The sequence below is a fragment of the Hyla sarda genome, chromosome 1 (genome assembly GCF_029499605.1).
Source record: "Hyla sarda isolate aHylSar1 chromosome 1, aHylSar1.hap1, whole genome shotgun sequence".
In the NCBI taxonomy this organism is placed as follows: Eukaryota; Metazoa; Chordata; class Amphibia; order Anura; family Hylidae; genus Hyla; species Hyla sarda.
Window position 1 is genome coordinate 297,233,132 of NC_079189.1, and position 24,527 is coordinate 297,257,658.

A 24,527-nucleotide genomic window follows, 5' to 3' on the forward strand; every position below is an offset into this window, starting at 1 on the left:
ATCAACCATCCGACCGAGTGTTCTTTTACCTTCTATTCTCACCCTCACAAACTGCACACACGCATAGATTACTTCTTTGGAAATCTTCCCATGGTGCGCATGCTATCTGATGCTTCTCTGGACTGTATCGCCTGGTCTGATCACTGTCCTGTCTTCCTTTCTTTCTCTTCCTCCCCTTCTTCTCTCCGGAGTTGTCATTGGCGTCTCAATGACTCTCTCCTCAAATCGCTGCCTTCCCAGGAGTCGGTTCAGAAGTGTTTGTCTGATTACTTTGCTGTTAAAGTGGGCTCAGTTTCTTCCCAGGCTATTCTCTGGGAAGCTCATAAATCGGTAGTACGCGGACACTGTATAGCACTGGGTGCACGCATGATACATGACGCTCTGACTCGCTCCCAGGAACTCAGAACTCAGATTGCCCGCCTTGAATCTCTCTTACTGTCCACTCCCTCAGTCTCGACCCTGCGGCGATTGGTGGCTGCTCGTTCCCAGTTGGGTGACCTGGCTCTTCATAGGGTTGAAAGGCAACTGCTGTATGCCAAACAGCGTTTTTACGAGAAGGGGAATAAAGCCCATACTATGTTAGCCAGGCGCCTGCTTGACCGTGTGGTCGACCAATCTCTGTCAGCCATTAAAGATTCTTCGGGTGTCCTTCATTATCACCCTGCTGCTATTTCTCGCCTCTTTGTTGACTATTACTCTGGTCTTTACTCCCTTCCTTCTCAGCTTCCATCCGCACCTGGTGACCGCGAAGCTGCTCTAAACGCTTACCTCTCCCGATGCTGCTTGCCTACCCTGTTGGAGGCAGACCGTGGGGTCCTTAATGCTACGATAACAGAGGAGGAGCTCTCGGGCATCCTTATGTCCCTTCCTGCTGGTCGCTCCCAGGTCCGGATGGATTTGCGTACTTATATTATATGACCTCCTCCCCTACACTTGTTCCTCTTTTTAACTCCTTTATGGGGGGGGGGGGGATGCCGCAGACTTTTCCACATTAATTACCTTGATTCCCAAGCCTGGAAAGGACCCCCATGATTGCTCCAGTTATAGACCCATTGCCCTCCTTAATTCTGATTTGAAGCTATTCTCCAAGATTTTGGCGAATCGCTTATGTGCCTTTCTCCCCTCTCTGATCCATAAGGACCAGATTGGGTTTATCCCATGCCGCCAAGCGGGGACAATACTAGGAGGGTGGTGGACCTTATTGACTTGGTTAATCAGAGGTCGGAACAGGCACTAATCCTTAGTTTGCTGAAAAATGCTGAAAAGGCTTTGATAGGTTGGGGTGGCCTTTCCTCTTTGCTACGCTCCAGAAATTTGGTATCTCGGGTAACTTTCTTACGGCTCTGCAGGGTCTCTACTCGTCTCCCACTGCTTCCCTCAAGCTCCCTCACGCTCCTTCTCCGACCTTTCCTCTGTTTAATGGCACCCGTCAGGGTTGTCTGCTCTCCCCCTGGTCTTTGCTTTATGTATCGAACCTTTAGCAGCTATGATTAGGGGGGACCTGGATATCACTGGCATCTTTTTGCACGACAGAGAGTTTAAGATTTGTCTTTTTGCTGACGATGTGCTCTTAACACTCTCTCGCCCCTTACTCTCCCTTCCAAATCTCTATAAAGCTCTTTGTGCCTATGTGGTGGTCTCTGGCTAAAAAGTTAACCTTTCTAAAATGGAAGCTCTACCTCTCAACTTGCCTGTATCCCTATCTACCCTTCTTTTCTCCAACTATTTTTTCAAGTGGTCCTCTTCTGCCATTAAATACCTAGGGGTACATATCACTTCCCGATACTCCTCTCTTTATTCTACTAACTACCTCCCCCTCTTAAGGGATCTTAGGGCTCTTCTTGACAAATGGTTTTCGCAATATATCTCCTTTTTCGGCCGCATGGCGGCGGTCAAGATGATGATCCTTCCAAAGCTACTCTATTTATTCGAGACGTTGCCTACCCTTGTTCCGTTGTCGGCCCTTCGCTCTTTTCAGTTCACTGTTTTCCGCTTTATTTGGGACGGGAAGAGGCATCGTTTGCCAATGTCGGTTATGATGGCTGGTCGGAATATGGGGGTTTAGCTGTCCCTGATGTTGCAAAGTATTACTGGGCTGCTCATTTGCGCCACCTCGTGTCTTGGTCTACATACCATGCTTATACTTGCTGGATGGAGCTGGAAAAGCTGTGGCTGGCCCCTGTCTACCATAACTCTTTCCTTTGGTCCACTCCTGTATCAACTGTTTCACCCTCCCCTCTTTTAGGTCCTATGGGTTTTTCTCGGTATGTTTGGGGTTATTATTCTTGGAGGTTTCGACTGTCCTCTCCTTTCTCTCCTCTACGGTCTTTCCTTTATCCCTCTGATTTTCCTTCCGGTATGTCCTCCATTATGGTGCGGGAGTGGGGTTCCTGGGGTCTATTCTGTTGGGCTGATGTTGTTGATCTAGCCTTGTGTTCCCTCACCTTTTCACCTTTTGAGCAGCTGACATCTCGTTGGGATCTCCCCTCATCCGAGCATTTCCGCTACCTGCAATTGCAGCACTTTTTGTCCTTCTCTACTGGCACTGTATCTGTCTCTTTGCCCACTGGCTTTGAGCGGTTATGCCGTAGTGGACCTTAGATGAGGGGCCTTCTCTCCGATATCTACTCTCTGCTCCTCCATGCCCCGAACGGTACACCCCCGTCTCACCGTTATATGGCCCGTTGGGTGGAGGTCTTGAATACTACCATTACCTTGCCCCAGTGGAGGGTGATTTTTGGAAAGGGCATCCAGGGCTTCTATATGTACTGCTTACAAGGAAACCCAATATAAGTTATTTATGGGATGGTACCATAACACTGAACTTTTGAATAGACTTAACCCTTCTATTCCTCCTCAGTGCTGGCACTGTGGGGTGGGTTTGGGCAGGGTCTTTCATATTTTCTGGTCCTGTCCCCTTCTGGCACACCTTCTACTCGGGGCCCTGGGTGTCTCGGTCCCTCTGGATCCTCTGGTTTATCTCCTTTACCTCTCTCATCCTACTTTGTCTAAAAGGCCCTTTAAACTCTTCATGCATACTGTTTTAGCTGCAAAGATTCTTATTGTCAAGTGTTGGGAACAAACTCTTCCTCCCTCTGAGCATGATTTACTGGCTCGTATTCGGGAAATCCGCTCCGCGGAATTTCTTACTGCTTCCCTGAATAACTCTATCCCCTCTTTCCTTTCTGTCTGGGAGCCGTGGGATCGCTTCTCGGATTGGCAACCTCCTTGATTCTTTATTTCCGGTCTGTCCTTTCTTTTTTCTCTTCTTCTTCCTCTTTCTCTCCTCTCCTTTTCTCCCCCCCCCCCCTTCCCGTAGTGGTTCGTTCGTTTGTCTGCCTTGTGTCCCTCCCCCTCACCTCCGTTGTTTGTGGTGCGTTTATGTCGAGATGGGTTATGCTATGGTTTGGGTCCTCTGTCCCGATTCTGTCTCCCTGCCATTGGCGCCCTGATGTCAAGGCTCGTGCCTTCCCTTCCTGAACTCATTTGGTTTTATTTTTTTAACTCACTCTTTTGCTATTGTGGTACCCTTATTGGTTATTCCCTATAATTTTTTATTGTTTCTCTATTATTGTTTGTACCCTGTTTTGGCCCCTGGGTCTCGGCCCTTTGGACGTTGATTGTGTTTTGTCTTGACTTATATATATGAAAATTCCTTGAATAAACATTTCAGTTGAAAAAAAAAAAAACACTGTTAGAATACCCTGTCGGGCTGCCGGTACATACCCCTGCTGCTCCCTGGGGCTGGCTGAGGACCGGGGACCCTTCCAGTGAAGTTGTGGAAGTGCGGGCGGCGGTGCGCTGGCTGGTGCTATCCGGAGGTCCGGGTGAGAGATGCAGCCTGAGTCGGGCGGTGGCTGGCGGGCGGAGGCTACGGTAAAGAGGTCCTGAGGGTCGGCGGTAGTCCGGGTGGCTTTTCTCATCCCTGGGTCCCTGTGGTCTGTGGGCTGAAGTCTGAGAGCTGGGCACCGCCATTGAGGGCTTCGTGTGCGTGACTTCTCCGTTGCCCAGGAGACTCACTGACTCTGCTGTGCTCCTTGCTGAGGCTGTTGCGCTGAGGCTGTGGGCTTTCCTGCTGCCTGGACTGTCTTAAAGGTGCCTGACTGCTCTGCATACCAGGAATGCTTCTCTACCTGGAGTGAGATTCCTGCATGAGATCTCCTGCCTGTTTGGGGACACTTCTGCTGCTTGTACTGGCAATTACTGAGGTCTGTGAGTGCTTCGGGATTGGGGGGTGCCTTGCTGGGACTTGTGGTGCTCTGTTGTGGGGCTGATACCCTGTTTCCTACCCTGAGACCATCCTCTGCTGCATCCCTTAAAGTGGGCCCTAGTGATTTTCTACCTCTCTCTGTCTGGACCTGCTGACCATGGGCGGCCCCCGAGGCAGCCAGAGGCATAAGAAATCTAAACTGAATGTTGAAGCTCCAAGACCGACCTCTGATGAGGATGCCTCCTCTGATGAGGGGTCCTCAGTGTCTGAGAAGGTGGCGAAGGTGCTGAGCATCTCCTGACCCTCCGCTGTCTTTCTTTGATGGATCTCTGTCTCCTCAGCAGCAACAGTCTCCTGCTCGTCCTATGTATGATGCCGTGGCGCTGGATCAGCAGTTTTCTGAACTTCTGACTGCTTTTACCTCCTGTCAGTCTGTCATTGTGACCAAGGTTGATGAACTGAGGCAGAAGTTTGTTATACTGCGACATGAAACACAAAAGATTCATGAGCACACTGAGGAGGTGGAGCGCAGAGTTTCTACGGAGGAAGATACCATGCACCCGCTCCTGGAGCGTTTTGACTCGCTACAGAGACAAGTCACCGGGGTGCTGAGCCATCTGGATGACATGGAGAACCGCCTGAGGCGCAATAATATCCACCTTGTGGGTCTTCCTAAAAAAGTTGAGGGGCAGGACCCTGTGCTGTTCCTAGAAAACTGGCTGAAGGAGATTCTTCCAGCAGACACTTTTTCTCCCTACTTTTCTGTTGAGCGTGCTCACCGGGTCCCGGCCCGACCTCTTCCACCTGGCGGCCCTCCACGTCCTTTCCTGGCCAAGCTTTTCCATTTCAAGGACAGAGATGCCATCCTCAGGGCTGTGCGCATCAAAGGCAAAATTATTCGTGATGGGAGCAGAGTGTCCTTTTACCCTGATTTTTCAGTTGAACTTCGCAAACAGCGGGTGCAGTTCACGTAAGTCCGGGCGAAGCTGCGAGCCAAGGGCTATCATTATTCCATGCTGTATCCTGCACATCTACGAGTGGTAGATGGTACTTCCACCAAGTTCTTTACTTCTCCGTCTGAGGCTCTTCATTGAATTGATGCTGCCTCCCCTGCTGGACCACCGGACTGAGCTGTTCTGTTCTGGTCTGCTGCTGACTGTTCTCCGTGAAAGTTTATAGCTAGTTGTTAGGAAGTCAGCTCCTTATGTAAGGCCTCCATAGGTTCCTGTGTCCCTTGGCTCTTTTGGAATAGTTTTTAGTTACCGGCCGTATTAGTTTCTGCTGGGGTGGTGGGAGGGATTGGGGGTTTATTAGACTAGTTTTTCTCTGCGTCCTCGGGTGCCCGTAGTGGTTTACGTTTTGGGTATAGGTCTGCACTGTGTTAGGGATTAAAGGTTTAGTATGTCCCGGTTAGTGTTAGACAGGATCTTCATGGAGTTGTTTAAATTTTGCTATGTTTCATTTGTTTTTATGTTGTGTGTGCTATGGCTGTGTTTGTCGGTCTGTTGGGCAAGTGGGGGGTGTGTGGTCCCGGTGCTCAATCCTCCCTGGTCCGAAGTTGGTCCCTCCTGTTTCTTAATAGTGTTCTGTATCCAAATGGGGACTTTGAAGGTGGTTAGTTGGAATGTCAGCGGGCTCAATTCTAAGTTTAAGAGGGCCCTTTGCCTTGATTTTGTTAAGTGTCAGTCTCCTCACATTATCTGCCTACAAGAGACTCATGTTACTGGCCAGAAGGTCCTGGCCCTAAAAAGGGCCTGGATTGCGAGGGGTTACCATGCTACCTACTCCCTGCCGTTGGTTGTGTTTCGGCTTGCCTGTGATCAATTTGGGAGGTTTGTCCTTTTACACTGTTCTCTGGGGTCGGTCTCTTTTGTTCTTGTTGCTGTGTATGTGCCCCCCCCCCTTTTCAAGTCTCAGTCCTGGAACTCATTACTAATGAACTGCTTTCTTTTCCCTCTGACCCTGTCCTCTTTGTAGGAGATTTCAACATAGTTCCTGATCCAGTCCTCGACCGTACCATGGCTGCTGACCATGGCTCCACTACGTTCAATACCTGGCGGTTGGCGTTGGGCTTGACTGACCTCTGGAGGTGGAAATACCCTACTGGGTCCTCCTTTTACTCTGCAGCCCATAGGTCGTTTTCTCGCATAGATCTGGCTTTGGCATCTGTGGATCTTCTTCCGGTAGTAAGAGACGTTTCCTACACCTTAAGGGGGATCTAGTTTTGCACCTGGGCCCTAGCCCCCCTTCCCGCATATGGCGCATACACCCTGGCTGGCTACAGGCTGAGGCGGTTGGGGAGGCATTAGGGGTTGCTCCCACTGAATACTGGGAGCATAATACTGACCATAATTACCCTTTAGTGCAGTGGGATGCGTACAAGGCCACGATTAGGGGAGCTTTCATTACGGGAGTTTCAGGTCAGGCTTAGGTCGGCCATGGAGAGCGCACGGTTACAGAAGGTGGGGGTTTTGGAGGCTGAGTATTTTAGGAATCTGTCCCCTGAGAATGAGAGGACATGGGCTTAGGCTCAGAGATCTCTGCTAGTTGCCCAGAAAGATAGGGTCCAATTAAAGTTAGCAGTTAGGGAGTCTGCCCTGTTCAAATTTGGTGATAAGAATGGTAAATTATTGGCATATTTATCTAGGGCTACTCGCCCAAAGGCCTCTATTCCTTGCATCATGGGATGTGATGGGGTGGTAGTTACGGATCCTCAGGGGATAAATGCTGTTTTGCAAGACTTCTACTCATCCGTATATGTTGTCCCCTCTATGCCCTGTCAGGGGGAGATTCTCTCCTTCTTGCAGGATTTATCTCTCCCCACGCTTGGGCGGGCTCAGGCAGAGGCATTGGATGTCCCTTTTACAGTGGTGGCTATTAAGGATCTCCCTAGGGGGAAGACTCCGACTTAGATGGGATGGTAGGTGATTGGTACAGGATGAATGAGGAGCGTCTGGCCCCTATTCTGTGCAAATTGTTTCACTCCATAGCCATTGCTGAAGCCCTTCCAGATTCTATGAGGGAAGCGTTCATTGTTGTGCTTCCTAAACTTGGGAAGGTTCCAGTGCTCCCTGGTCCTAGAGACCTATTTCCCTTCTGAATGTTGACATCAAAATTCTGGTTACTCGATTGTATGGAGTTGTCGGTGCTATCATTCATCCTGACCAAACGGGGTTCATGCCAGGTAGGGCTACGGATGTAAATGTGAAACGTCTGCACCTCAACATAGCGGCTGTAGACAGGGGCTTTCCCATGGGCGTGGTAGTGAGCCTGGATATCTATAAAGCCTTTGATTTGGTTTTGTGGCCCTATCTCTGGGAAGTGCTGGGGTCGTTTGGGGTTGGTCCCCACTTTTGTGCATGGGTTCGCATGCTGTATGATAGTCCTAGGGCCCGGATCCACTCTAACTTAGATGTTTCCGCCCCATTTTCCCTGGGTCGAGGAACTAGGCAGGGGTGCCCGCTCTCTCCATTTTTATTTGCGCTTGCGATAGAGCTGTTTGTGGCTGCAATTCGGAGGGACCCGGATATATGTGGCATTCCCAGGGGGTCTATTGTGGAAAAGGTTTCCCTGTACACTGATGATACTCTGGTATATATGGCGGATGCTGAGGGTTCCCTACTGTCCCTTATGGACTTACTTACCCGATTTGGTGCAATGTCAGGCCTTCAGGTTAACTGGGCTAAATCCTCCCTGATGGCGCTTTCTACTGAGGTCCCTATCCCATCCTCTCTCCCGGCTGGGGTGCAGGTGGTTCCTCGTTTTCGATACTTGGAAGTGGAGGTTACTCTGTCCCTGTTAGACTATATGCCCCTTAACTTGGAGCCACTACTGCACTCCACTGTGGAGCGTCTGCTCGCATGGTCTGCACTCCCTTTCTCCCTGGCTGGCAGGATCAATATCTTTAAAATGATTTACATCCCTACATTTCTATATCTATTTCACCTGTCCCCTGTCACTCCCCCCCCCCCCCCCCCCCCCAAGAGGTATTTTAATGCGCTGTGCTGTGCTCTGGGATCCTTCTATTGGCAGGGAAAGCCTCACAGACTTGGTCGGGCCCTTCTCCAGGCCCCCAGGCAGTAGTGCCGGGATGTGTGTATGTTTGTGTGCCTGGTTGTCTGTCTGTGTTGGGACTCTTCTCGGGGTCTCAGGGTTGCCCTCTGTGCACACTGATGATCCTTTTGGTATGCCTTGTCTCCTTAATCTTGCTTAATGAGGCTCACTGGGACCTCTGGGGAGTGCTGTTTTCTCTGTTTCTGTTATCTCGCCATGTTGGTTATGTCTGTTATCACTATTTGCAAAAAACTGAAATAAATACTTTAAAAAAATATAAAGCAAATAAGGAAACCTGAATTTTTGCATTTGAATTTCAATGTTACAAAGAAAATATTTATTAAACCAAAGTAACTGTATTACTGTAAGGAGCGAAACACAATGCAACAGGCAGCAAATAAATAGTTAAATAAGCGTGAGCAATAGTCATAATAGAGCCGGTCGTGCACCAGTGACTTGGAACCTGAGTGAGTGGGGCTGATGGGTATGTTTGGGAGGGGGTGATGAGACAGCAATGGGATAAGCTTACATTTATTAGAACATCCTCAGGTCACATTACCATGTTGTGACCTGCAGTGTTGCACAGGGACATCCATGGCAAGACAACACAAGACATCTTTGCTAACTCGAAGGCTATCATATTGAAGTACATATACGGAAAAAAAACTGAGGTGACATTTCTAAATCCATAATAAGTCCATAAGTCTTATAACTCTTATTAGTAGTATTTTTTCCAGTTATAACAATAACCTTATAAAGAGATTGCCAAGTGAGGGAAAAGATGGGAGAATATACAGAAAGAAAAATACCCATGATTGCTGCAAAGGAAACTGGTAAGTAATGTGTGGAGATTATTATTAACAGACCACATGGCATTCTCTAACCAAGTGGACTACCACTACAAGCAGACAAGTCTTTACACACCTTGTAGCTTATGACTTATGGACAACAGCTATGAGGCAGAATTGACTGGCAGAAGTCCTGATGGGAATTACTTGACATTCTCAATAGATATCTAAATGTTAAAAATGAAATGTTAAACTTTTTACAAAGATCTATAAAAAATGAGAACATAGTTTTTTTGACAGGTGAATTAATATGTTCTGACATTTTATTAACCCCTTCCTGACACATGATTTTTGTCAATGTTTTAATTGACCTATCCTTATGAGGGCTTGTTTTTTTTGCAGGACAACTTGCATTTTTAATGGTACCTTTCAATGGGGCATATAATGTTCTGAAATGTTAAAATGTTTTTAAGTAAAGGTGGAACAGGAGTGACACAACTGCACCATTGCAACTTATACAGATTTTAGTTCTTACGGCTTTTAAATGGGCACTTCTTAAAAAAAACCTTCACATTTTATTAAAGAAAACTGCCACTAGGGGTCCCCAAACCTCCTGGGACTCTTATGAGTTCCACAGTAGAATGAGGGTGTCCAAGGGTCATAGACACAAAATGGCTGATTGACAAGGCTGCATTAGGAAAACAGCTTGCAGCAACACTGCCCTAGCACAGAGTTTTACCAATCCTGTACCTCCAGCTGTTGCAAAACTACAACTTAAAGCATGTCTGGACAGTCAAAGGATGTCTGGGCATGCTGGGAATTGTAGTTTTGCAAAAGCTGTAGGCACACAGCTGAAGGCAACACTGCTGTAAAAAAAAAGAGTTATCCAAACACTGTACCTCCAACTATTCCAAAACAACAAGTCCCAGCTTTACAGGACTGGCAAAGGATGATACACATAAACCTTTGCACTAATTTAGGAAGATGTAAGTTATACACTCACCATATTGTCTTTGGTGGTAGAGGGCAGGCAATCTCCACTAATCACTGTGTGTATGTGTATTTGTGTACAGTATAAAACCATAGAGGAAAGGGTTACAGAGCAGGGCTGCCGTGCTCCTCCAAGAGTAATGAATCAGCAGAGTGAGGGAGGGGGAGGAGTCATCACAGTGCAGGCAAGAGAACGAAAGGCGAAGGTACTCCGGTGAAAAACGTTTTTGTTTTTTTAAATCAACTGGTGCCAGAAAGTTAAACAGATTTGTAAATTACTTCTATTAAAACATCTTAATCCTTCCTGTACTTATTAGCTGCTAAATACTACAGCGGAAATTCTTTTCTTTTTGAAACACAGAACTGTCTGTTGACATCACGAGCACAGTGCTCTCTGCTGACATCTCTGTCCATTTTATGAACTGTCCATAACAGCATATGTTTGCTATGGGGATTTCCTTTTACCCTGGACAGTTCCTAAAATGGACAGAGATGTCAGCAGAGAGCACTGTGCTCATGATGTCAGCAGACAGCTCTGTGTTTCAAACGAAAAATAATTTCACTGTAGTATTCAGCAGCTAATAAGTACAGGAAGGATTAAGATTTTTTTTATAGAAGCAATTTGCAAATCTGTTTAACTTTCTGGCACAAGTTAATTTAAAAAAAAAAAAAAGTTTTTCACCGGAGTACCCCTTTAACCCCTTAAGGACCGGAGGTTTTTCCGTTTTTGCATTTTCGTTTTTTGCTCCTTGCCTTTAAAAAATCATAACTCTTTCAAATTTACACCTAAAAATCCATATGATGGCTTATTTTTTGCGCCACCAATTCTACTTTGTAATGACGTCAGTCATTTTGCCCAAAAATCTATGGTGAAGCGGGAAAAAAAATCATTGTGCGACAAAATTGAAAAAAAAAACGCTGTTTTGTAACTTTTGGGGGCTTCCGTTTCTACTTAGTACATTTTTCGGTAAAAATGACACCTGATATGTATTCTGTAGGTCCATACGATTAAAATGATACCCTACTTATATAGGTTTGATTTTGTCGGACTTCTGGAAAAAATCATAACTACATGCAGGAAAATTAATACGTTTAAAATTGTCATCTTCTGACCCCTATAACTTTTTTATTTTTCCGTGTATGGGGCGGTATGAGCGCTCATTTTTTGCGCCGTGATCTGAAGTTTTTAACGATACCATTTTTGCATTGATAGGACTTATTGATCACTTTTTATTCATTTTTAAATAATATAAAAAGTGACCAAAAATGCACTATTTTGGACTTTGGAATTTTTTTGCGTGCACGCCATTGACCGAGCGGTTTAATTAATGATATATTTTTATCATTCGGACATTTCCGCACGCGGTGATACCACATATGTTTATTTTTATTTTTATTTACACTGTGTTTTTTTTTTATTGGAAAAGGGGGGTGATTCAAACTTTTAATAGGGGAGGAGTTAAATGATCTTTATTCACTTTTTTTTTTTCACTTTTTTTTTGCAGTGTTATAGGTCCCATAGGGACCTATAACACTGCACACACTGATCTTCGATTGATCAACGATTCTGCCGCATGACTGCTCATGCCTGGATCTCAGGCACTGAGCAGTCATTCGGCGATCGGACAGCGAGGAGGCAGGAAGGGGCCCTCCCGCTGTCCTGTCAGCTGTTCGGGATGCCGCGATTAGCCGCGGCTATCCCGAACAGCCCGACTGAGCTAGCCGGGAACTTTCACTTTCACTTTTAGCCGCGCGGCTCAGCTTTGAGCGCGCGGCTAAAGGGTTAATAGCACGCGGCGCTGCGATCGGCGCTGCGCGCTATTAGAGGCGGGTCCCAGCTTCACTATGACGCCGGGCCCGCCATGATATGACGCGGGGTTACTGTGCAACCCCGCGTTATATCAGAAGAGCAGGACCAAGGACGTACCGGTACGTCCTTGGTCCTTAAGGGGTTAAGCAGGTGTAATATGCTATTTTTGGTGTGAAATATATGTAATAGAGACCTAAAAATGACATGTACATGATCAGGATTAGGTACTGAGTAACATATGACAGTTTCGTTTTTTGGTGGGATCCGACAGGTACGCTTTAAGAAACATTTTGTTTTCATGACTTATTTAAATCTTTTTCAATTTCGTATTGCCAGATTTTTGAACTCTGAAATGTTTTTGCATTTTGTGAGGTATGCTGTATTTTTTGTTATATTAGGGTAGAGACAATTTATTTATTTATTATTTTGATCTTTGGGAAGGGGGGTTTGATTAAACCGAATAACAGTTATTCTTGAATTGTGTATATGTTTTTACGGTATTTATCATGGGAGACAAATTAGAAGATATTATATTTCATTATGTTTTTTGTTTGTACTATAAATGGGAATTTTTTTTCTGAAAAATTTTGTTATATTTTTTAAAACTTTTTTTAACTTTAGTGTTTAGTCCCATTAGTGACTACTAGAGAGCATAAATGCCAGTACAGTACAGTGCAATAATAAAGTATTGCAGTATATTGCTATAGCACTCTACTTAACTATTACAGCCCTCGGCTACAAAGTCAACCACTCACTATCTTCCGTTTGTGTTGCAGAACAGATGGGGCAGTATTCAGATGACAGAGGAGCTCCCTTCTGTCGAACAGCATGATCTTGACATCTAAGTAATGAAATTGCTTGGATTGTAGTAAACAGCGGCCTTTACTCCTGAGCCTGCTTATATACCCCTGTCTCCCCTGTCCCAAAATCATGACATATATGCATGTCAAATGTTGGTGAGGGGTTAAATAATGGCATAGTTCAGTACATTAGTGTTTTCAGTTTGGGTGCGTCAATTTAGGCTCTGTTCCCAATGGCATTTCATAATTTTCATTGAAACCAATGGCCTGTCTGTTCAAGCATAGATATTTTTTGGGTCCTCCATAGAGAGAAATGTTGTTTCTAGCTGCTCTTATCCTAATGTAATAGGTTAGGGTTCTAAAATTCCCATCTCTTAACTCAGAATTCACTTATAAGGACCATCCAAACAACCTTTTAAAAACCTTTTTTTAATGATATACATTTTTGATGTCTTACTGATGTGTTTTAATTCCTCGTTTATTACTGATTCTTCTACATTCTTAGGTCCTGGTCCTGGACGGTACAACCTGCCTCCTACAGTAGGGTTTGTGGGCCATGATTATACTAAACATTCCAGCCCAGCATATTCTTTCCATGGACGGACAAGTCATTCCGGTGAGCATTTTGTTAAAAAGGGGAAACTGACAGCAGGGTTATCTGTCCTAACCTGAATATACAGATAGATAGTGCAGGTAACCCTATCTCTAATGCTTCTTATCAGACGAAAATCAGTTAAGTGAATTAGGAAATATTCATCTTGTTGCTATTGTGGTTAATTCTTTTCATGTGCAATGGAGGGCGGCTGCTGCTGTATGTGCAATGCTTTCTCTCGCCGGCTGATAACTGTGCCCTTTGGTTGATAACCCCACCCTCTTCATGGACCTGTTGAGGAAGAGGGGATGACTATGGAAGTGAGCAGGAGAAAGCATTGCCCAACAGCAGCCCACCTCCATTGCACATAAGGAGTATTTATTAGCAACAAAATAAATATCTTCTGAATGGCTGCACTGATTTTCACTTGGTGAGAAGCGTTTGAAAGAACATCCCCCCCCCCCCACAGTATCTACCTGTATACCAGTTAAGTGCGGGTGACCCTGCTGTCAGTTTTCCTTTAAGTTGTCTCCCCAGTGGAAGAATCCATTTGAAACAACAAACCAACTGACACAGGATCCTTTCCACCTTTTACATATTTTATCTCTGTTGCCCTATCACTTTACATTCTGTGCTTTCAAACTTTATTATCTATTGTTTCTTAATTTTTTTTTTCATTTGCCTGATTTCCTTATTTGTCCTTGTTCTCTAGCTTATCCCAGTGATTGTAGTCCAGGACCTCGGTATTATGTGGAGCCATGCCTAACACGTTTTGGCCGGAGTGCTGGACCGGCCTATTCAATGCTGGCACGAGGCAAATCAGCAGGTAAGGTGCACTTATGAACAACACTATGAGCCAACTGAACAGGATTTTGTTATATGCCCACTGGTTAATGTATCCTTTAAAGCGTTATTGTCAATTTAAAAAAAAAAATGCTTAAATCAGTGTAGCAGTATGCCCTAAGCCCTGTATGCAAAAAAATATGCATGTGTTAATATGTAAAATTCTTTTTGATCTATGTATTACTGTGATCAGTCTTCTGAATTCCTCTCGGAGGCTGGGGGTGTTTCCCCTGGAGTATGATGAGCTCCTCTCCTCCCCCCTCCCCTGTCATGAGGTCTGCACAAACATTTTTACACTTTCTGCTTAAATGCATGCTCTGCATAACTGTCATTATCAGGGGCAGGGAAAAGGGAGCCCTAAGCTGTCCCTAAGACATCTCTCCCTGCTTTCTTGCCCATCCTCCCTGAATGACAACTCGACAACTTGGAGACGGTCCCTTCCTAGCGTTAAAGTGCATTGGCGTATAAGTCAACAAAACAAACGGAACTGTACATAATCTGGGAACAGGTCAGGAAAATAATGGAGATACAATAACCAGAACAGATATCTAAGTACAAACTAGGCAGGATATAGCAAACTAACATAAAACGGGTCAGGAATTCAAGAGCACTGTTCACACTGGACACAGAGCAAAGAACACACTAGACATCTCACTCTAAACATGGAGGGACATCAATACCAAAGGCAAATAGACTCCTAGCTAGTGAGCACACTCCACCGAGTGATCAAGATACTGACCTAGTAGGAAACAGAAATATTAAATACAAGCAAATATGGGTACAGGCACAAGAATCACTCACTCAGATAGATAGACGGATTAGCACAAGGCTCAGGAATTCTATCCTAGGAGTAGCAGGATAAAAAGGTAAAAACAGGACTGACCAAACGCACAGTGTAAATACTGACTAAGGCAACACATAGCAAATGCAGGACAAACTTACACAATACTAAAACCCAACAAATGTACTAAAACAAAGCAGACTAAAATCTTTATATCAAACAGGACAGATAAGCATGGTTAAAACTCAGGATATATGCTAAAACAGACAAAAGCTTAAGATGCATTGTAAACAAGCAAGACATGGTCAGAGTACAGATCCAATTACCAGCAGAGAGTTCCAGCAGAGCTCACACCCAAGCTGCCATAGGCTGAGAGCATTAACTCTTCCCAAGCCAGGGAGAATTAGCACAGAAACAGTTCTGACACAAAATAATGTCTGAACAGGACCTAAAACAGAAAAATGCAAAAACACAGAAACAGATATAACAATACCTAATGTAGCCATGCAGGCTCTATATAACTCTAACACAGCCACGTGAAACTATATGGTGCAAGGACAGAAGAAAAACCTGCATATTGTGCTAAAAAACAAACATGTTTACATTTCCACAGCTTTGTAACCAAAATGCATGCTTTTTATAGCCCTAAATATGGAACCTATATGATGCAAATACACAAGAAATAAGTTCATAAAATGAACAAACAAATCATTTTGCATATAAGTAATAGTTTAGCACCTTGTATTGTGTGTCACTGTGCATGTAAATGCTTCTCAACTGAAGAGGCTGCAAGCTGTCTGCATCTTTTCTGGATCTCACAGGTGTTCTCCTCACACAGCTGAAAGCTGGATTATACACTGTACTGAGTGAGCAGAGGAGAGAGAAAACCACACCCTCACTCCCCCCTCCCTTCAGAATTTCAGTCCCTTTCTTCGTTGTCAGGACCAAAGAGCCCTAGATACCAGGGTTTGTTTTCAAAATTGAAGAGACAGAGACCCCTAGTGGCCATGTTTTTAAACATTTATTTCACATCTTTAGCAATGACATTTTTAATGAAGTATATTAGGAAAATGCTTCGGTTTTATGGAAGTATTAAATGGAAAAAAGTTGTTTCTTATGACAGTAACGCTTTAAAACATTATCATTAGTGATAAAATGCTTATTATTCTTCTAACATTAGTGTGAATATAGCCTCTTAAGTAGCAATTATAACCATATGTGTTTTAATGTTGGCAATTCTACGCCTTTAATGTCTGAACAGGACATGTGGTGCCACTTTTTTAAAGTATTTTTTTTTAAAAGCAGCTTGTCGGGTACTCAAAACAGACAGTCAATCTTTTTCGATCTCTTAACACTAAGATGGAAGAGGATTCTTTCTTGTACTGGAAGTGAGACTATGGCATGTTCTTCCAGAGGAAGTTATCATGGTACACTCACAAGAGTTTAAAAAGGGACCTTGATGCCCTTCTCAGTGTAATAATAATTTTTGAGCCAGATTCCTTGTCCTTTCATATCCTTTTTTGCTCTAGTGCCCTGGGTATCCTTTTTTTCACAAATCTGTTGTTTAAAATTGTAGATTGTTGTTTTGACCCTTTCCTGCTATAGGACGTATGAATACTTCACAGTACCCGACACATTCGCGCTCTGGGACGTATGCATACGTCCTAGCGATCTCCGGCACTGCCGCGGGCAGCGCAGGGGATCGGCGGTGGTACCCGGCTGTCAATCACAGCCGGAGTCCTGCCGGAGCTGCGATCGCGCCGGTCCCGGCAGCATTAACCCCATAGATGCTGTGATCAATCCTGATCACGGCATCTATGGTGTTGACAGGGGGAGCTCTCTCCCCCTGTTCACCAACAGCGGCTCCACGATACGATCGTGGGTCGCCGTTGGTTGCTATGGCAGCAGGACGTCAGATCATGACATCCTGTCTGCCACGGAAGCCTTGGAGATCCATCCAGAGGCTGGATCACACAGGCTGTACAGTGTGCAGCTGGTTGGGTCATACTGTGCTACAGTACAAATGTATTGCAGCATAGTATAACCTGTAAAAAATAAAATAAAAAGTTCTTCAATAAAAGTAAGAAGTGCAAAAAAAAATAAAAAATGCCCCTTTCCCAATAAAAGCCCTGTATTATCATGAAATAATAGGTATTGCCACATCCGTAATGAGGTGTACTATAAAACTATAATGTAAATTATCCCGCATGGTGAATGCCGTAAAAAAAAGACTAAAAAAAAGTGCAAAATTCGCCAATTTTGGTACAAATAGCGGAATAAAAAAGATCAAAAGGTAGCATGTATCTAAAAATTATACCAATAAAAAGTACAGCTCATCCCGCAAAAATAAGCCCTTACTCAATGGCGTCGGACGAAAAATAAAAAAGTTACGGCTGTTGGAAAAAGAATGTTAGAAAAAGAATTTTGCTCAGAAAAGGAAAAAGAACATAGTAAGCAATATAAAATGGTTATCGCCATAATCGTACTGACTCAAACAATAAATATCACTTTTACCGCACAGTGTACACCATAAAAAAAAGTTTAAAAAAAACGCCAGAAATTTTCCAGCTTTTCACAATATTTTGGAGTTTTTCACAGACAATGCTGCATGTGTCAACAAAAATGCACCACTTATGTAAAGTACAATATGTCACGAAAAAATTATCTCAGAATCGCTCCAAAAAGCAGTCAAAAGTTATTACCATTTAAACAGATACATGTCAAATAATAATAAAAAAAAAAGAGTCTGGTCATGAAAGGGGTACTCCGGTGAAAACCTTTTTTCTTTTAAATCAACTGGTGGCAGAAAGTTTAACATATTTGTAAATTACTTCTATTAAAAAATCTTAATCCTTCCTGTACTTATTAGCTGCTTAATACTACAGAGGAAATTCCTTTCTTTTTGGAATGCTCTCTGATGACATCACGATCACAGTTCTCTCTGCTGACGTTATTATAACAATAACGCTTTATTCATTGTTGTCCTTAGTGGGATTTTAACCCAAGTCCCCAGCACTGCAAGGCAGGAGTGCTAACCACTGAGCCACCATGCTGCCCTTAGCATTCATCTGCTATGCATGGTTGCTAAAATGGACAGAGATGTCAGCAGAGAGCACTGTGTTCGTGATGTCATCAGTGTTCCAAAAAGAAAGGAATTTCCTCTGTAGCATTCAGCAGCTAATAAGTACTGGAAGGATTAAGATTTTTTAATAGAAGTAATTAACAAATATGTTTAACTTTCTGCCACCAGTTGATTTAAAAGAAAAAAGATTTTCACCGGAGTACCCCTTTAAGGGAAAAAATGGGTCCGTCCTTAAGGGGTTAAATTATCTTAAAGGGGTACTCCGGGGGAAAAACTATTTTTTTCATATCAACTGGCTCCAGAATGTTAAACAGATTTGTATATTACTTCAATTAAAAAATCTTAATCCTTCCAGTACTTATCAGCTGCTGTTATGATCCACAGGAAGTTCTTTTCTTTTTGAATTTCCTTTCTGCCTAACCACAGTGCTCTTTGCTGACACCGCTGTCCATGTCAGAAACTGTCTAGAGCAGGATAGGTTTTCTATGGGGATTTGCTCCTGTTCTGAACAGTTCCTAAAATGGACAGAGGTGTTAGCAGAGAGCACTGTGGTCAGGCAGAAAGGAAATTCAAAAAGAAAAGAACTTCCCGTGGATCATAACAGCAGCTGATAAGTACTGGAAGTATTAATATTCTTAATAGAAGTAATTTCCAAATCTGTTTAACTTTCTGGCACCAGTTGATTTAAAAAAATGTTTTCCAGTGGAGTACCCCTTTAAGCTGCACAGTTTTTTTTTTCCAGATTCTTTTGTTTTGGCTATATTAGCTTGCCATTTTTTTTTTATATGGCCATTGTTAAAGTGGACATAGCTGTTTGTGTACACTGTTTTGAAGTGATCTTTAGATCCAGGAATTCTGTTTCTTCTTCTGAGAATTGTTGAGTAAATTTTACTCCCCATCTATTCTTTTTTCTTAGTAAAAATGCTTCCACTGTTGCTATTGACCCTCTGAAGAGAAAAAAAGAGGTCATCAATGTGTCGCTTATAGACCGTTACTTCAATTTGGAAAAATTAAGGGGGATATGTGTAACGCTCACGTTTCTGAAGACAGGAACCCCGGTGGATGTGGATCCGCTGGACCTGTGTGGCAGATGACTTGGACCGTACCAGGGAGTGGAGTCTAAGTTGCTGCTGGTTTTCACCAGAGCCCACCACAAAGCGGGATGGACTTGCTGCTGCAGGCAACACCCAGGTTGCTACCCCTGGCACGGTTCAACCACACAGGCGGCTGAGGAGATGCGAGGCACAGGAGGGATAAGGCAGCTCGTAGTCTGTATAGCAGAAGGTCAGGGCAGGCGGCACAGTAGCATAGTCTAGACGTAGCAGGAGGTCAGTAGGCAGGCGGCAGAGGAGAAAGGTCAAGTCACAAGAACAAGAGATCAGATACATGGCAAGGCAATAACAGGAATGCTTTCTCTCAGGCTCAAGGCAACAAATATCCGGCAGGAAACTGAGGAGGGTGGAGGAATTTATAAATGAGCCACAGGTGGATTACACTAATGAGCGTACTGGCTCTTTAAATCTTAAAGCTCCGGCGCACGTGCGCCCTAGGGGATGGGGACACGCGCGCTGGAGCAGAGAAGCAGAGGCGGAGGCAGGAGAAACACCCGGAGAGTGACGGACTGGGGCTACAGCAGGTAAGGGGACCATGCGCTCACGGCCAGCGTGTGCAGCTGGAGCGCATAACGTAACAGTAAGTTTGGAGATCCTTAAAGGGATATTCCAGGAATTTTTTTTATTTGACTATGCTTCAGGGGCTGTAAAGTTAGTGTAGTTCATAATATAGTGTCTGTACCTGTGTGTGACGGTTTTCTCACAATTCTTCTGTAATTTTCACTCCAATATTTATTTTTACCAGCATAAAAAATGACTGTTGCCTTAGATGTTTCCCAGGTTGCAATGCGGCCGAGACCTGACTCACTAGTCAGCTGATGACAGGGAGCCTATCTGCTTAAATGAGTGGAGGGATCGCTTGGTGGGAGAGAGATCAATCTGCAACAGCTGTAGGCACCCTGATTGAAAACCACACTGATTTTGAATGGATGCAGTTCATTTATGTTTCAATGGGTGGGGTGGCTGATGTGTGGGAGGGAGGAAAATGGAATTGTGGGATTTGTAGTAAAAAAAAGAAGTCAAACAGGAAATACCAGTTCACAAAAAGCTAGTCACAGAGTTATGGTAATCTCACAACATAGCCATTTAGCCCCAAGACAAGTGCAGATCCTTCCTAAGCATGACCATTACTGCCTGCCAGGTGCGTACTAAAATCACCTTATGGTGGATAACCCATTTAAACTTAATCATGAATAAGTTTGCATAAGTGGGCATGAATGCTATTGATGGTTCTAAGATTCAAAATGTGTGACCCATAATCCGGGACACAGAAAATGGGGATTTGTTTCCAAAGCGCTTCTCCTCCGGTTAGTAAGTGGTAAGTAAGTCGATCTTTCTGTACATGAAGCGATCTCACCGATGTTCCAGTAGAGTATAAACGACTTTATTTTTTCTTTTTCTTCAGTAAAGTGCAGTTTGCAACATTTACACAAAAGCGAGGTGTTCACAGCTCAGAGGCAGCAGGATATGACGCAACGTTTCGAGGGGCCCGCCCCCTTACTCATGCGTGAAGCGTGTAATGTGAAGCGTGTTCAGAAGTTGAGCGCTGTCAGGATCCGGATAGGTATGCATTGAGGACACTGGTGGTGGATCCTCTGTGTCAGTGGGGTGATGACGTGGGCCGTACCAGGGGAACGAAGTCTAAGGGGTTACTGGTTTTCACCAGAGCCCGCCGCAAAGCGGGATGGACTTGCAGCGGCAGGTAACCTCCAGGTCGTTCCACCCGATAGCGACTCAACCCCAGCTGACAGCCGAGACAGGCGCGGTACAAGGGACAAGGCAAGAGCAAGGTTGGACGTAGCAGAAGGTCAGGGCAGGCAGCAAGGGTCGTAGTCAGGGGCAACAGCAGAGGGTCTGGAAACACTGGCTTGGGAACACACAAAACGCTTTCACTGGCACTAGGCAACAAGATCTGGCGATGACAGGAAGGGGAAGTGGGTTTAAATAAGGAAGGCACAGGTGCAGGTACTGATTGGGCCAGGCGCCAATCAATGGTGCACTGGCCCTTTAAATCTCAGAGAGCCGGTGCGCGCGCACCCTAGGGAGCGGGGCCGCGCGCGCCGGGACTGAGCAGATGGAGGACGGGGCAGGTGAGGAGATTGGGATGCGAGCCGCGGGCGGGCGCGTCCCGCTACGCGGATCGCATCCCAGCTGGTGACACTAGTGCAGCGCTCCCGGTCAGCGGATCTGACCGGGGCGCTGCACGGAGATGAACGCCGCGAGCGCTCCGGGCTCCAGGGCTCGGCGTAACAGTACCCCCCCCTTTGGTCTCCCCCTCTTTTTGGAGCCTAGGAATCTATGGATGAGCTCCTTGTCGAGGATATTATCCTCGGGCTCCCAAGACCTCTCTTCGGGGCCACAATTCTCCACAGTCTACGAGATTTTTTTTTTTTACCTCTGACTACCTTGGAGGTGAGGATTTCCTTTACCGTGAAGACATCAGAGGAGCCAGAGACAGGAGCAGGAGCGGTGACCTTGGGGGGAAAAGCGGTTAAGAACGAGAAGTTTGAGAAGGGAAACGAAGAGGAGGGAGAAGAAGTTTGTAGGAGACAGGATTGATTTGACTCTTGATTTTAAAAGGTCCAAGGTAACGTGGGCCCAGCTTGTAGCTGGGAACACGAAAGCGGATATATTTGGCAGAGAACCACACTTTGTCCCCAGGGGCGAAGACAGGAGGAGTTCTTCTCTTCTTATCAGCATGTCTCTTCATACGAGACGAGGCCAGTAGGAGCGACTTTTGAGTCTCCTTCCAGATAACAGAGAAGTCCCGGGTAACTTCATCTACAGCAGGCAGTCCAGAAGAAGTGGGAATGGGGAGGGGGGCAGTGGGTGACGGCCGTACACCATAAAAAACGGGGATTTGGCAGAGGATTCCGAATTTTTGAAATTGTACGAGAATTCAGCCCAGGGTAGAAGGTCGACCCAATCGTCTTGGCGGGAGGAGACAAAATGTCGCAAATAGTCACCAAGAATCTGGTTTACTCTCTCTACTTGTCCATTGGATTGGGGGTGATAGGAGGACGAGAAATTGAATTTGATTTTTAATTGGTTACAGAGAGCTCTCCAAAATTTCGATACAAATTGAACGCCTCTATCCGAGACGATATGCGTGGGAAGCACGTGAAGGCGAAAAATATGCAGAAAAAATTGCTTTGCCAATTGTGGCGCAGAAGGAAGACCTGGAAGTGGAATGAAGTGTGCCATTTTGGAGAAACGATCAACGACCTCCCAGATGACGGTGTTGCCATGGGATACGGGCAGATCCGTAATAAAATCCATGGCAATTTGGGACCATGGTTGCTCAGGGACGAGTAAAGGAAGGAGGAGTCCAGCAGGCTTCTGGCGAGGGGTTTTATCCCGAGCACAAACAGTACAGGCCCGAACGAAATCAGTAACGTCACCCTCTAGCGTAGGCCACCAATACAAACAAGAAATAAGCTGGATGGACTTTTTAATGCCAGCATGGCCTGCAAGGTGAGAGGAATGTCCCCATTTGAGGATCTTGAGGCGAAGGCGTGGAGGAACAAACGTCTTTCCAGGGCGAGTTTGTCCCAGTGAAGCTGGAGCAGAGGAGACCAGGCACTCGGGAGGTAAGATATGCTGCAGAGGGACTTCAGATTCGGTGGCATCAGAGGAACGAGAAAGGGCGTCAGCCCTGACATTTTTGTCTGCAGGACGGAAGTGTATCTCGAAGTTAAAGCAGGCAAAAAACAACGACCATCCAGCCTGGCGAGGATTCAGACGCTGAGCAGACTGGAGGTACGAGAGATTCTTGTGAACCCTCCAATAGATGCCTCCATTCTTTGAGTGCTAACTTGATGGCTAGAAGTTCACGATCTTCAATGGAGTAATTCTTTTCAGCCGGAGAGAAAGTTTTAGAGAAGAAACCACAAGTAATGTTACGTCCGGTAGAGTTTTTTGGGAGGAGTATGGCTCCGGCTCCGACTGAGGAGGTGTTAACTTCCAGAAAGAAAGGTTTCGATGGATCAGGTCTGGACAGCACTGGTGCAGAAGCGAAGGCAGTTTTGAGACGATTGAAGGCCTCATCCGCTTGAGGAGGCCATGACTTAGGGTTGGCATTCTTCCTGGTCAGTGGCCACAATGGTGGAGAAATGGGGAATAAACTGTCGGTAATAGTTGGCAAATCCCAGAAAGCGTTGGATAGCACGGAGTCGAGAAGGGCGTGGCCATGGCGCACTGGCCCTTTAAATCTCAGAGAGCTGGTGCGCGCGCGCCCTAGGGAGCGGGGCCGTGCGCGCCGGGACTGAGCAGACGGAGGACGGGGCAGGTGAGGAGATTGGGATGCGAGCCGCGGGCGGGCGCGTCCCGCTATGCGGATCGCATCCCCGCCGGTGACACTAGTGCAGCGCTCCCGGTCAGCGGATCTGACCGGGGCGTTGCACGGAGATGAACGCCACGAGCGCTCCGGGGAGAAGCAGGGACCCGGAGCGCTCGGCGTAACAAGCGCGCTTCGTATCTGTGGGTCCTGGTTGCTATCAGCAACCAGGACCCGCGGCTAATACTGAACATTGCCAATAGGGCTGAACTTTGATCGCTGCGTCTAAAAAGGGAGAAATCAACGGGAGAATACACTGCCGGTTAGCTCAGCGGAGCTATTCGGGACCGCCGCAGTGAAATTGCGGCATCCCGAACAGCGGGAGGTGCCTTGCCTCGCTCCGATTGTCTTTTAATTGCTCCAAGCTTGAGATCCAGGATTGAGCAATTGAGCGCAGATTACACTGATCAATGCTATGCTATGGCATAGCATGAACAGTGTAGGCCATCAAAAGTAATAGTCCCCTAAAAAAAAGTGTAAAAATTGTAAACAAATAAAAAGTAAAAGTGAATAAATGTGATTTAACTCCTTCCTAAATAAAAGTTTGAATCACCCCCCTTTTCCCATAAAAAAAATTTTTGTTAACAAAAATAAACATGTGGTATCGCCGCGTGCGTAAATATCCGAACTATAAAAATATAATGTTAATTAAAATTCCTGTATTCCTGTTAATTAATTTCCTTTATACGTAAAAGTAAAAAAGTTATAGGGGTCAGAAGAGGACAATTTTAACCCCTTAAGGACACATGACGTTCTCATACGTCTCCATTTCCGAGTCCTTAAGGACACATGACGTATGAGAACGTCATGTGTTTTACCGGCCCCCCGCAACCATCTGGAGCGGAGCCGGTGCCCGATGCCTGCTGAAATCGTTCAGCAGGCATCGGGGCATATCGCCCAGGGGGGGTCATGATGACCCCCCATGTCGGCGATGGCCGCAGATCACTGGACAATTCAGTCCAGCGATCTGCGGCGGATTCCGGGTCAATCGGGTCTCCAGTGACCCGGTGACCCGGAATTATTGGCTGATCGGGGCCGTCAGAGATGGCCCCGAACAGCCAGAGCCAGCAGGGGTGAGGTGGCACTGGTGCCACCTCACGATCGCCCTGATTCGTCGGCCGGATTACCGG

General features: G+C 45.6%; 1 protein-coding gene across 3 annotated transcripts in view; it reads left to right on the top strand.

Moving 5' to 3' along the window:
• CIMAP1D (CIMAP1 family member D) overlaps nucleotides 1-24,527 on the top strand; it is a 48,916-nt gene that overhangs the window by 15,980 nt on the left and 8,409 nt on the right. The window contains exons 2-4 of one of the 3 annotated variants that reach the window (XM_056518034.1): nucleotides 8,989-9,096; nucleotides 13,157-13,267; nucleotides 13,956-14,069. In XM_056518034.1, the coding sequence (XP_056374009.1) occupies nucleotides 9,045-9,096; nucleotides 13,157-13,267; nucleotides 13,956-14,069 (277 nt within the window). In that variant the 5' untranslated portion in view covers nucleotides 8,989-9,044. The remainder of the gene's footprint in view (nucleotides 1-8,988; nucleotides 9,097-13,156; nucleotides 13,268-13,955; nucleotides 14,070-24,527) is intronic. The other 2 variants (XM_056518035.1, XM_056518033.1) reach the window with 2 other exon arrangements.